Source organism: Octopus sinensis, linkage group LG2, assembly GCF_006345805.1.
Source record: "Octopus sinensis linkage group LG2, ASM634580v1, whole genome shotgun sequence".
In the NCBI taxonomy this organism is placed as follows: domain Eukaryota; kingdom Metazoa; phylum Mollusca; class Cephalopoda; order Octopoda; family Octopodidae; genus Octopus; species Octopus sinensis.
In genome coordinates, this window is record NC_042998.1 from 6,021,199 (window position 1) to 6,033,915 (window position 12,717).

At 39.1% G+C, this 12,717-nt stretch overlaps 1 protein-coding gene across 2 annotated transcripts in view; it reads right to left on the bottom strand.

Annotated features, from left to right (window-relative positions):
• LOC115232078 (probable ATP-dependent RNA helicase DDX49) overlaps positions 1–12,717 on the bottom strand; it is a 700,146-nt gene that overhangs the window by 182,839 nt on the left and 504,590 nt on the right. For both annotated transcript variants that reach the window (XM_036511346.1, XM_029801952.2), the window contains one exon: positions 2,501–2,653. In XM_036511346.1, coding sequence (XP_036367239.1) covers positions 2,501–2,653 — 153 coding nt within the window. The remainder of the gene's footprint in view (positions 1–2,500; positions 2,654–12,717) is intronic.

Below are 12,717 nucleotides of genomic sequence, written 5' to 3' on the forward strand. Positions count from 1 at the left end.
TTACTAATTATCTCTTTCCTTCACTCACTGTGTCCACTTCTTTGTGCCACTGACCTCTGTCTCTGTCGCCACACTGTACACCTCTCTCTCATCACCACACTTCACATCAACGTTTGTAGTTTTCTATTTCTTTTACACTTTCTGGCTGAAGACAAAGAGGTTTGTAGGTCGGGCAGCCTTCTTATCTTGCCTTGTCTTGAAACAGCATTCACCCGGGGTGGGTTGAGCTGGCTTCATTCATCCTCAATGCTGCATCTCTCACAAACGCCGACCAGGCCTGGCGATTTGAGGCTAACAAACACGTGATCTCCAACCACTCCCTATTCCAGCGGTGAACACCGTAGACATGGGGACCTAGGTCGGGTTCCAGATCAGCCTTGACTGTCATCAGCTGGGGCAATTGCTTCGTAGATGAATTCTCCTTCTTCAACGACAAACCCTACTATGGCGTCCGTGGGAGCCGACGCGCTCGCTACCCCAGTGAGGGCAGCCTTCTAGTGAGACTGATGCTATAAATGCTTCTCTTAAACCACTGCAAGTCAACAGTTGCAAGAAACACATGAGCAGGAGGGATGACCTAGAAGTCAAAAATAGGGGAATAAGGGACTGAGCCCAATTGTTAGTGAGAAGCTTGAAAAGTTGAACACAACAAGAGTGTTGAAGGCGGGGAAAGCGGAGTGGTTGGAGATATCAGAATGGAGGTAAGCCTGGCCAACCCTGAGGAACAGAAGCTAGAGGATGGAGACAGTACAGCTGTTGACCAGTAAATGGGGTGTGTCCATCCCTGGTGAACTATGCCAATCAGTCAGGGTTTACACAGTTGTGTGTGCATGCACATAAATGGGCTTGTATGTATACTTGTGCTGGCATCTTTTTTTTTTTGAATGGAATATTGTGTCTTCTTTGCTTTGTCAGCACCATGATCGTAAGATTGTGGTTTCGATTCCTGGACCAGGCGACGCGTTGTGTTCTTGAGCAAAACACTTCGTTTCACGTTGCTCCAGTCTACTCAGCTGGTAAAAATGAGTAACGCTGCGATGGACTGGCGTCCCATCCAGCTGGGGAATACATACGCCACTGAAACTGGGAAACCAGGTTCATGAGCCTGGCTAGGCTTTAAAAAGGGCACATTTATTTGTGGAGGTGCAATGGCCCAATGGTTAGGGCAGCAGACACATGGTCGGAGAATAGCGGTTTCGATTCCCAAACCAGATATTGTGTGTGTTTATTGAGCAAAAACACTTAAAGCTGACAAAAATGAGTAACACTGATGGACTGGCGTCACATCCAGCTGAGGAACACATATGCCATAGAAATTGGGAAACTGGGCCCAATGAGCCTGGCTAGGCTTTAAAAGGGTGCATTTATTTATTTATTTGCTTTTTATACAAAATGTCAAATTTAGCCCAAACTCCCTGGTATGCATGCATTTGTGCACTTCTGTTTGAATACCTGTATACCATTTCCCCTGTCATTCCAATCTGCTTCTCTCACTATTATTCCTCTATTTTCTCCACTCCCTGACCACTATCACCTGTTTCACTCTCTTAGCTTTTCCTCCTTCCATACCTCTTCCTCTCTCTCTAATCTGAGATTACATATCCCTCAGCATCAGTTATTTGCTTGTAAATTGTTATTTTTCCCAAACCAAGGTTCTGCCCTTGCCCAAAACTGTTACAGTTCTTATCTTTCTCTCAGTATAAAACTTATTCCACTGCCTGACTTGTATAAATTATGAGCGATTTGTAAATAGAATTCAAATAATACTATCTGCAACAGTATGTATTTACAAACTACATAGCAATGTTGGAGGACCCCATGTACCTTAAGTGATGAAATAAACACCTCCCATACCTTATTTCTTAATTACTGCCGCAAACGGAGCCACATAATTATCTTCTAGTCCCACCTGATGCTGATAGATATTGCTTTCAAAATTAAAAATATTTATTTCTTAACACTGGCAACTGGCTTCGCTGTTGCTGCCGTATGCAATGCAGCTCTAATGCTATTATCCTTAAATGCAATATCGAAATCCTCCATGGTATACTCACTCGCCAATTGCTTGCATAAATACTGCGAAATAAAACTGAGACATGTCCATCATGATACACATATCGCAAAAAGGAACAATAGTTTATCTCTCAACACCGAGCAAACGTCTGTGCTTAATTCTTCGGTGAAATGCCTTAGAGATGAAGGTTTAACCTTGACAGATGAAGATCAGGAGCTGAAGAAGGAAGTAATAACAGAAGAATATTTATCACGATAAATGAAAGTAAAACAGACTCTGGACAAATGATAAAGAAGAAAAAAAATGGTGGGGGTTGGGGGGTAGAGAGAACGTGTGTGTGAGATGTGGGGTGGGGGTGGGGGCAGAGATGAATTCATATTCACAAGTAATTGAAATTATCATCTACCGTGTAATGGAGACAACATATTTTGTTTGTCTCCTGTTGTGTACGAAAGAAAGGTAGAATTATTCTCTCAGAGCACTCACCTGCTGGCAACGTCTGTTGCTATGATGATGCGCACTTGACTAGATTTGAACTTGGCCAGGGCAGCCAATCTATTTCTCTGAGACATCATTGAATGAAGCACCACGCAGTCAATGCCTATCTCATTAAAAATCATTCCGATTATTTGACAATATCTGCAAGAGAGAAAAGTAATGAATAAATAACGATTCCTAACTTTGGCACAGAGCCACACAGTTTAAAGTGGGGTGACAATGGGGCAGAGTGTAGTCAATTAAAGCAATTCCAATGCCTGTTTGTTTTGTTTTTCCATAAATCAAATTGGGAAAAATAGAGTTAATGGTTATGTATTTCCTATAGGCTAATGGATGGAAGCACTCCGTCGGTTACGACGATGAAGGTTCCGGTTGATCCGAATCAACGGAACAGCCTGCTCGTGAAATTAACGTGTAAGCGGCTGAGCACTCCATAGACACGTGCACCCTTAACGTAGTTCTCGGGGATATTCAGCGTGACACAGAGAGTGACAAGGCCGGCCCCTTGAAATACAGGTACAACAGAAACAGGAAGTAAGAGTGAGAGAAAGTTGTGGTGAAAGGGTACAGCAGGGATCACCACCATCCCCTGCCGGAGCCTCGTGGAGCTTTTAGGTGTTTTTGCGCAGTAAACACTCACAACGCCCGGTCTGGGAATCGAAACCGCGATCCTATGACTGCGAGTCCGCTGCCCTAACCACTGGGCCATAAAAGCTAATGATATAAATCTCCAGTGGATCAACTACTAGTTTCCTGCACATTTTTGACATTAAGAGTAACAAGGAAGTATTTGAAACTAAGTATTGAACAAATATCACAAAGGACTTTGCTTAAAGAGCACCAGTTCTTCAGTTTTCTTGATATTCTTTACATCTTTTATTGATGAGCATTGAAAGATACAATGCACACACAATTATGATGAACCTTCAAACAATTTCTGTCACACAAATTTCACTCTTAAAAACATTAGTCAAACCTCAGCTAGAGAGAAGACGCTTAGTGGAAGTGAATCTAGATTTCAACCACATGAGTACAGAGTGAACTTTATTTATTATGCAGCCATATCCAATTGAGTGGTGTTTGAATTGATATCAAATATACAGAAATGAATGGATGCTGAAAACTTAAGTCAAAAGAAAATATTTGAAATGGTGAACCAAGCAATGCAGTAGAACACGTTTCTTGGCCCCAAAACTGGAAAATATGATCAATATATTTTCTACAGTTTTCAAACCATTTTGGCACAGTTGTTCGCTTATATCACTTGTGTGTATCAATCACTATCAAGCGGCAAAGTCACTCCAAAAGCAACCAGCATTTTCTTTGTTGATAGTAATTAGAAATATAATCAATCAAGCTAACACTGAACACACTGGACTCAATTAATAGCTACCGCTAACAAGTAGTTGATTGTTGTGTTTAAGTTCTTCATCAGCCAATATTTTAATACTTCAGTCTTAAAACACTATAACGAACACAAACTCTTTCTGAATTTGAATTACTTCTTGATTCTACAGAATAAAGTTTGTAAATGTTCCGGTGATCTTTCAGTGTTGTTCGTAAAACTAACTAAAACTGTCTGTAAGGGCTCTACCATCACATCTCTTCTTTCCACTATAACCCTTGACACAGCTAATCAGGAGACAGACATTAGTTGTCGTTAGAACCACACATCGTTCTACGTAGCAAATACAAAAATATTAGTAAGTAGCACATAGACCAGATGTCCAGCATCACTTAGGGAAGTGACCTTTTGTTTTTTTTAACAAAATACAAAAATGCAAATTTGTGAACTCTGTGAAAGAAACGAATAGATAAATTTTACAGTTCGATGTTGGCAGATTGACAACAAACCACTCCAGTAAATGAGATACAGAGGAATATTTTGCTGCAAGAGCTGATGAGAGATAACGATGATCGATTTGCTGAAATGTTGACTGGGATGTAGTAGACACGTTCTGCTACTTAGGTGGTATAATAAAGTTGTGGGGAAAAAAAAATCAAAGAACTGTTAGCATCGCTGTAGACAAATGATTTTTCTGTTCCTGGAAAGGGCAGATTAAATGGAACATGCATAAGGCACATGGTAGATACATTATCATCATCCTCATCATTGTTTAATGTCTGCTTTCCATGCTAGCAACGGGTTGGACGATTTTGACTGATGGCTGTACCAGGCTCCAATCTTGATCTGGCAAAGTTTCTACAGCTGGATGCTCTTCCTAATGCCAACCACTCCGAGAGTGTAGTGGGTGCATTTTACGTGCCACTGGCATGGGGGCCAGTCAAGCGGTACTGACAACGACCTCTCTTGAATCCTTTTACACATGCCACCAGCACAGGTGCCAGTAAGGCGACTTTGGTAACGATCACGCTCAAATGATGCCCTTTTACGTTCCACTGGCACGGAAGCCAGTTGGCTGCTCTGGCAACGATCACGCTCGGATGGTGCTCTTGGCATGTTAAATAAACGTAACAGATCTGTTGTATCAATAAAGTTGAGCTTAGTCAACTGGAAGAGCAATATCTATTTAGAGTTATGGTGGAAAACAAGAGAGTTAGTAACAGCCGTTGTGTGATACTTTCAATACTGAAGACATTACTTTTGTAGTGATGGCAGTAATTGGGTGAGAGTGATGCAGTTAAAGTTCAACTGAATTCTTAATGGGCAGTTATTGCTTGGAAGGGAAATAGAAGTACTGACTGGTCCTAGAAATGAGAAGAGTACAAACCAACAAGACCTCTGTTAGAAGGGCAAAGACCAATAGGATAAGTGTATATAGTACAGAGTAGGTGCATGAGTGGCTGTGTAGTAAGTAGCTTGTTTATGAACCACATGGTTCCGGGTTCATTCCCACTGCATGGCACCTTGGGCAAGTGTCTTCTACTATAGCCTCAGGCTGACCAAAGCCTTCTGAGTGGATTTGGTAGACGGAAACTGAAAGAAGCACATTGTATATATGTATATATATGTGTGTGTGTGTGTGTTTATATGTTTGTGCCCCCAACATCGCTTGACAACCAATGGTGGTGTGTTTACGTCCCCGTAACTTAGCAGTTCAGCAAAAGAGACTGATAGAATAAGTACTAGGCATACAAAGAATAAGTTGTGGGGTCATTTGTTCCTCGAACCATCCAACCTATGCCAGCATGGAGAGGGGACACTAGGTTATGATGATGCTGATGATGCATTAGCAAGGACTATGGTGGATCGATATGATTTGAGGGAGATTTGACTACTATTTGTAGCAGGTCAAACAACCACATAGAAGATTCCTCATTAGCTCATGGGTACATTTACGTTATGTATAGATGTCTCAGATCTGATACGAGAAAAAAGCTGTAGTGATGTTGTCAGTAAATGATGTAATGTGTGGTAGAATATTATGTCTGGAAGAATACAGCGATTCTGTCATGTTTCCAGCCGAAGGATGTATGTCTATTTGTTCAAATCCATCAAACTGAGATGAGTTACATTTGTTTTTTTCAAAGAATTAACAAGAACAAGTGAGATCTTAACATGGAAAAGTGATCATTCTCATCATCATCGTTTAACATCCGTTTTCCATGCTAGCATGGGTTGGATGGTTTGACCAGGGTCTGGGAAGCCAGGAGGCTGCACCAGGCTCCAGTCTGATCTGGCAGAGTTTCTACAGCTGAATGCCCTTCCTAACGCCAACCACTCCATGAATGTAGTAGGTGCTTTTTATGTGCCACTAGCACAGGGGCCAGGGGAGGCTGGCAACGGCCATAATCAGTTGGTGCTTTTTAAGTGCCACCAGCACGGAAGCCAGTCAAGGTGGCGCTGGCATCGGCCACATTTGGATGGTGCTTTTTATGTGCCACTGGCACAGGTATCATAACTACAATTTCCATTTGATATTTTTATGTTGATGTACTTGACTCAATAGATCTCCTCAAGCACAGCAGGTCGCCCTACGATCCAAGATAAGTAAAGCAACAAAATACTCACTAAATTCGATTAGAATTTCTGAGATGGAGAAATGCCATTATTTGGATTACAGCCCTCATCTCAATTGCTAAAGTCACTAAGATACAGTCATTCTACTCTCTGGCTTTCTTCACAGAGCCTGTTATATTTGGTAATGTTCTGAAAATTTCAAATAGTGCCCATAATGAAATAGAAGAGGTAGTTAGTCCGTATTTAGTTGTCCGGTCAAAGTTTAATCTCCTGTTAATTATTTTGCCGCTTGTAATATTGCTTAGTTGCATGCATGGGTGTATAGTAAGAAGTCTGCTACACAACCATATGGTTTTGGATTCAGCCTCACTGTGTGGCACCTTGGACAAGTGTCTTCAGTAGACAAAAACTGAAATAGCCTGTTACATATATATATTGTTCGTGTTAGCAAATATATACGTTTTATTTATTATTTTGCACATTACTTAATCATCGTTATATGCTTTATCTAATAATTAATATTTCTATTATATGTAATTTTTCTAAATGGTATAATTTAATTTTTCATTATTGAATTGATAAAAGGTGTTTTCTTTTTCTAATTTATATATATATATATTATATTTTGTGACATTTGATTTAGCATTTCCAAATTAAATTTTTCCCTGTGAGTTTGGAATAATATTCCCTCATATTATTATGATGTATATGTGTGTATATATATATATATATATATATATATATATAAATATATATATATATGTGTGTGTGTGTGTGGTGTGTGTGTATGTATATATATATATATATATATATATATATATAATAGATAGATAGATAGATAGATAACTATACGTCAGTGTGTGTGTCTTTGTGTTAGTCCTCAGCATCTTAACAACCAGTGCTACTTTGTTTTCATCCCTACAATTTACCAGTTCAGCGAAAGAGACTTATAGGATAAGTACTAGAATAATAAAAAAAAAAGTAAATAGATAAAAACAAGTTCTGGGGTTGATTTGTTTGACTAAAACTCATTGAGGCAGTGCCCCATCAAGGCCACAATCCAAGGACTGAAACAAGTGGCAAAAAAAGAAAAATATAAATAAATAAATAACAGACAGCCATTCCGTTCGAACCAAAGAATATAATATCTTACTGACTTAGGGATTGAACACTCATCCACTACCTGAGCTACTGCACTTAAATCTTATATTCATCATCTCATTATCCTACAGGACAATGGGACAGTGAATATAAGCATTAATTGCACTAATGTGGACTAAAGAGAAATAGCAAAGTGACTATCAACAAAATAGTAAACTCCAACGACTTCAATGCGAGAACTAATGAGGATTGGTGAGATCTCACACGAACTAGTGGAACCCGGGAACTAATGGGAACTAATGAGAATGGATATAAGCGAAAGGTCATCCAATGTACAAATTCTTGCTTCAATAAATATGCAATGTTTGACGAGTGTCTCACTGCAGCCAGTAGGAAAAATTAATTAGTATTAAATAAATGCACAAAACACATTCAACAGCCTCACCCAAGCCATAGTGTACAGGATGAACGATAATTTTTATGTCATGGGCTACAAGTGCAAAATATTACCAATCCCAGTAAGCAGCACATCAGAAGAACAGAGATGTAATAAGAATGATAGTAGTATTGGTTACTGCAAAGGCAGTGAGCTAGCAGAATTATTAGTATGCCGGACAAAATGCTTAGTGGTATTTCATCTGCTGCTACGTTCTGAGTTCAAATTCCGCCGGGGTCGACTTTGCCTTTCATCTTTTCAGGGTCAATTAAATAAGTACCAGTTATGCACTGGGGTCGATATAATTGATTTAATCTGTCTGTCTGTCCTTGTTTGTCTCCTCTATGTTTAACCCCTTGTGGGTAGTAAAGAAATAGGTATTTCGTCTGCCGCTACGTTCTGAGTTCAAATTCCGCCAAGGTCAACTTTGCCTTTCATCCATTCGGGGTCAATTAAATAAGTACCAGTTATGCACTGGGGTTGATATAATCGACTTAATCCGTTTGTCTGTCCTTGTTTTTCCCCTCTGTATTTAGCCCCTTGTGGGTAGTAAAAAAATAGGTATTTCGTCTGCCACTACGTTCTGAGTTCAAATTCCGCCGAGGTCGACTTTGCCTTTCATCTTTTCAGGGTCGATTAAATAAGTACCAGTTATACACTGGGGTCGATATAATCGACTTAATCTGTCTGTCTGTCCTTGTTTGTCTCCTCTATGTTTAACCCCTTGTGGGTAGTAAAGAAATAGGTATTTCATCTGCCGCTACATTCTGAGTTCAAATTCCGCCAAGGTCGACTTTGCTTTTCATCCATTCGGGGTCAATTAAATAAGTACCAGTTATGCACTGGGGTTGATATAATCGACTTAATCTGTTTGTCTGTCCTTGTTTTTCCCCTCTGTATTTAGCCCCTTGCGGGTAGTAAAGAAATAGGTATTTCATCTGTCTTTACATTCTGGGTTCAAATACCACTGAGGTTAGCTTTACCTTTCATCCTTTCAGGGTTGATAAAACCAGTAACAGTTGAGCACTGGGGGGTGATGCAACCAACTTACCTGCTCTGCCAAAATTGCCGGCCTTGTGCCAATATTTGAAACCAATATTGTTTATCAGAAGTTCAACATTCAGGGGAAAGGAATACTGAGGTTTCTTTTTAATTAAGCCCAGAAAAAATTAATAGAAATAATAGAAATAACTCTCGCAATTTTTCAATCCTTCTATCCTTTAATTGTTCTTATATAAAAAATGGATAGAAGGCTCGATGCATGCATGCATTCAAGTGTGTGTCTCTGTCTTTATTTTTTACTTGTTTCAGTCATTAGACTGTGGTCATGCTGGAGCACTGCCTTGAAAAATATTAGTTAAAAGAATCAACCCCAGAACTTATATTTTTTTAAAGACTTGTACTTATTCTATTGGTCTCTTTTGCTGAACCACTAAGTTATCGGTACGTAAACACACCAACTGTAAAACAGTGGTGGGGGACAAACACATACACAAAGCCAGACACACAAACACATACACACACACACATATATATATATATATCATCATCATCGTTTAACGTCTGTTTTCCATGCTAGCATGGGTTGGATGGTTCGACCAGGGTCTGGGAAGCCAGGAGGCTGTGCCAGGCTCCAGTCTGATCTAGCAGTGTTTCTACAGCTGGATGCCCTTCCTAATGCCAACCACTTTGTGAGCGTAGTGGGTGCTTTTTACGTGCCACCAGCACAGGTGCCAGGGGGAGGCTGGCAACGGCCACGATCGGTTGGTACTTATATATATATATATATATATATATATATATATATATATATGTACAACAGGTTTCTTTCAGTTTCTGTCTACCACATCTACTCACAAGGATTTGGTCAGCACAATGCTGTAGTAGAAGACTCTTGCCCAACGTGCCACGCAGTGGAACTGAACCTAGAACGATGTGGTTGGGAAGCAAATTTCTTGCCACACGGCCATGCCTGTGCTTATGAAACAGATGTTTAAAAATATCACCTAATAATATTTTATTGATTTCTGTTTACCATAATAGATTTTTATAAAAATGCCAGCTTTCTTCACACACACACACACACACACATTTATATTCACGTTCAATTTGGATTGATACAAAGTAGTATTCCAATAAAAATTTTAATTCATTGTCATCTTAATATTCCAGACATTTCAATGAGTTTCACTCATTCTCAAGAGAAGTCACTTAACTTTAGTTTTGATAAGAAGCTAACAAAATTATATTGCTCAGTTTAGTCTTGACTAGTTTCTGGTGTGTATAAGCAAGTATGTTCATATACATTACATGTAGAATTAAGTAGGCTTCACCGTGAGAAGAAAACACTCCTCCATTACTGTTCTCACCTCGTCTACGGAATTCTTATTTTTTCCATCCAAATGATTTTGAAGACTGCAGAATAATTGATAATCAGATGGGACAATGTCTGGCAAATATGGCGGGTGGGACACTGTTCCCCATTCAGAATGTGCCAGCCTTTGGAATGCCATCCTTGCTGCATGTCATTGAGCATTATCCTGATGGAAGAACACCTAGGGCGGCGAGCTGGCAGAAATGTTAGCACACCAGGCGAAATGCTTAGCAGTATTTCATCTGCCGTTACGTTCTGAGTTCAAATTCCGCCAAAGTCGACTTTGCCTTTCATCCTTTCGGGGTCGATAAATTAAGTACCAGTCGCACACTGGTTTGTCCCCTCTATGTTTAGCCCCTTGTGGGCAATAAAGAAATAAGAACATCTTTTGTCTTGAAGCCAAAGATGGTCGTTTTTCGTCTAGCACTGACTTAAGCCGCTCAAGCTGTTATGTTTTGGTTTGGGTTTCAAAGTTCAAAGTGGACTAAACCTTACATATCTCACCAAACAGATAACAACACCTTAGGTGGGTGAAGACATTCTTTAGCTTGGGGTGCCAGTGATTCTCCTTTCCCTAACTGTCTTCGGCACTTGACATTTTTATAGAGAACTTATTTGTCATCACCAATCACTATTCGGTTCAAAAACGGGTTCATTCGTGAGACATGACAACAAAGAAGAGCACATATTCACTCTCTGCATGTGATTAGGTTTGGAAAGTTTGTGAGGAACTCATTGACCCAATTTGCTGAATTTTCCGATAGCACACAAGTGTCAATGAATGGTTGAATGACCAAATCCAAGCTTCTCACTTACAAATGTATTGGTAGTGGAACTCCAATCTCTCTCTTATTGTAGGACATTACATCTATAATTTCTCTATTCTATGAATACTTCCATGGTAGTTGTTCTGCTGAACTTTCATCTGACATATCCACACCTAAAATTATTTGGTAGACGGAAACTGAAAGAAGCCTGTCGTATCATCATCATCATCATCATCATTTAGCGTCCGTTTTCCATGCTAGCATGGGTTGGACGGTTCTACTGGGGTCTGTGAAGCCAGAAGGCTTCATCAGGCCCAGTTATATATGTATATATATATATATATATATATATATATAAGTGTGTGTGTATATGTTTGTGTGTGTGTGTTTGTCCCCCTAGCATTCGCTTGACAACCGATGCTGGTGTGTTTATGTCCCCGTTATTAGCAGTTTGGCAAAAGAGACTGATAGAATAAGTACTGGGCTTACAAAGAATAAGTCCCGGGGTCGATACTAACAATTTGAATCTTCTTCTGGTTAATTTTCATCTTATTTTTTTTTTAGTGATTTATTTTCTCAAATATGTCTTAAAGTACAGCCCTTCTAGTTCTGGTTCTTCAGACAAATACAATCTTAATTCTTTTAAATCTTGAGATGAGCCTTCCCATTTAAATAAAATTATAATTCTTTTAAATCTTACATTTTACTACACTTCAGGCAGTTTCTTATTTGATTTTGTTTTACTTTCTGTATTTTCTTTCCTTTACCAAGCGAAATGCTTAGTGGAATTTCATCCATCTTTACGCTCAGAATTCATATCCCACTGAGGGCAATTTTGTCTTTCCTTCTTTTGGGGATTGATGTAATTGATTACCCCCTCCCCTGAAGGCCTTGTGCCAAAATTTGAAACTAATATTTTCTTTCCTTTTCTTTTGTAACTATCAACATACCAACCATTTACTTGAGGATTGTTTTATTGCTATCTTTTTGCAAGGGATTTCTAGTAATAAGCCAAAAAGCATTTTTCAGTCATTAATTTTATCCAGTTATTCTCATTTTCCTATCCTTACATTAACCAAGTATATGAAAATAATACAAAAATGCTAACCTTTATGATTAAATGTTATGAACAGAAGTTATCTAAGGATAATAATTGTCCTCAAATAATCAAAGGATGCAGCACGGAGTTTTGTCAGTGAACAGGTCGCGGTCTCAAAGTGACGAAAATATTTTGACAAATTAAATTCAAATGTTGAAGTGAATCTAACGGTTTTTGTGTGTTTCTTAAATGGCTTATAAACACCTTCCACGCTGCAATTGTTTTCGTTCCAGCACACGATCTCAGATCAGGTCACTTGCTATGCAAGTACATCTCCATAAATCAAAGGATCTAACACAAGAAATAGCCAAACCTTCAACTATGTGCAGCTAAATATGATCCTTAACATACTTGTTATTAACCCTTTAATATTTACACAGGACACATCCAACCCAAATATTTTATTTGTTCTATGTTCAAATCAGCTAGCTCTGGCTTTTTACACCTACCCTACAATGTCATTCTATAAATAAACAACCAGACCACTGAGATCTTGAAGCTATGAG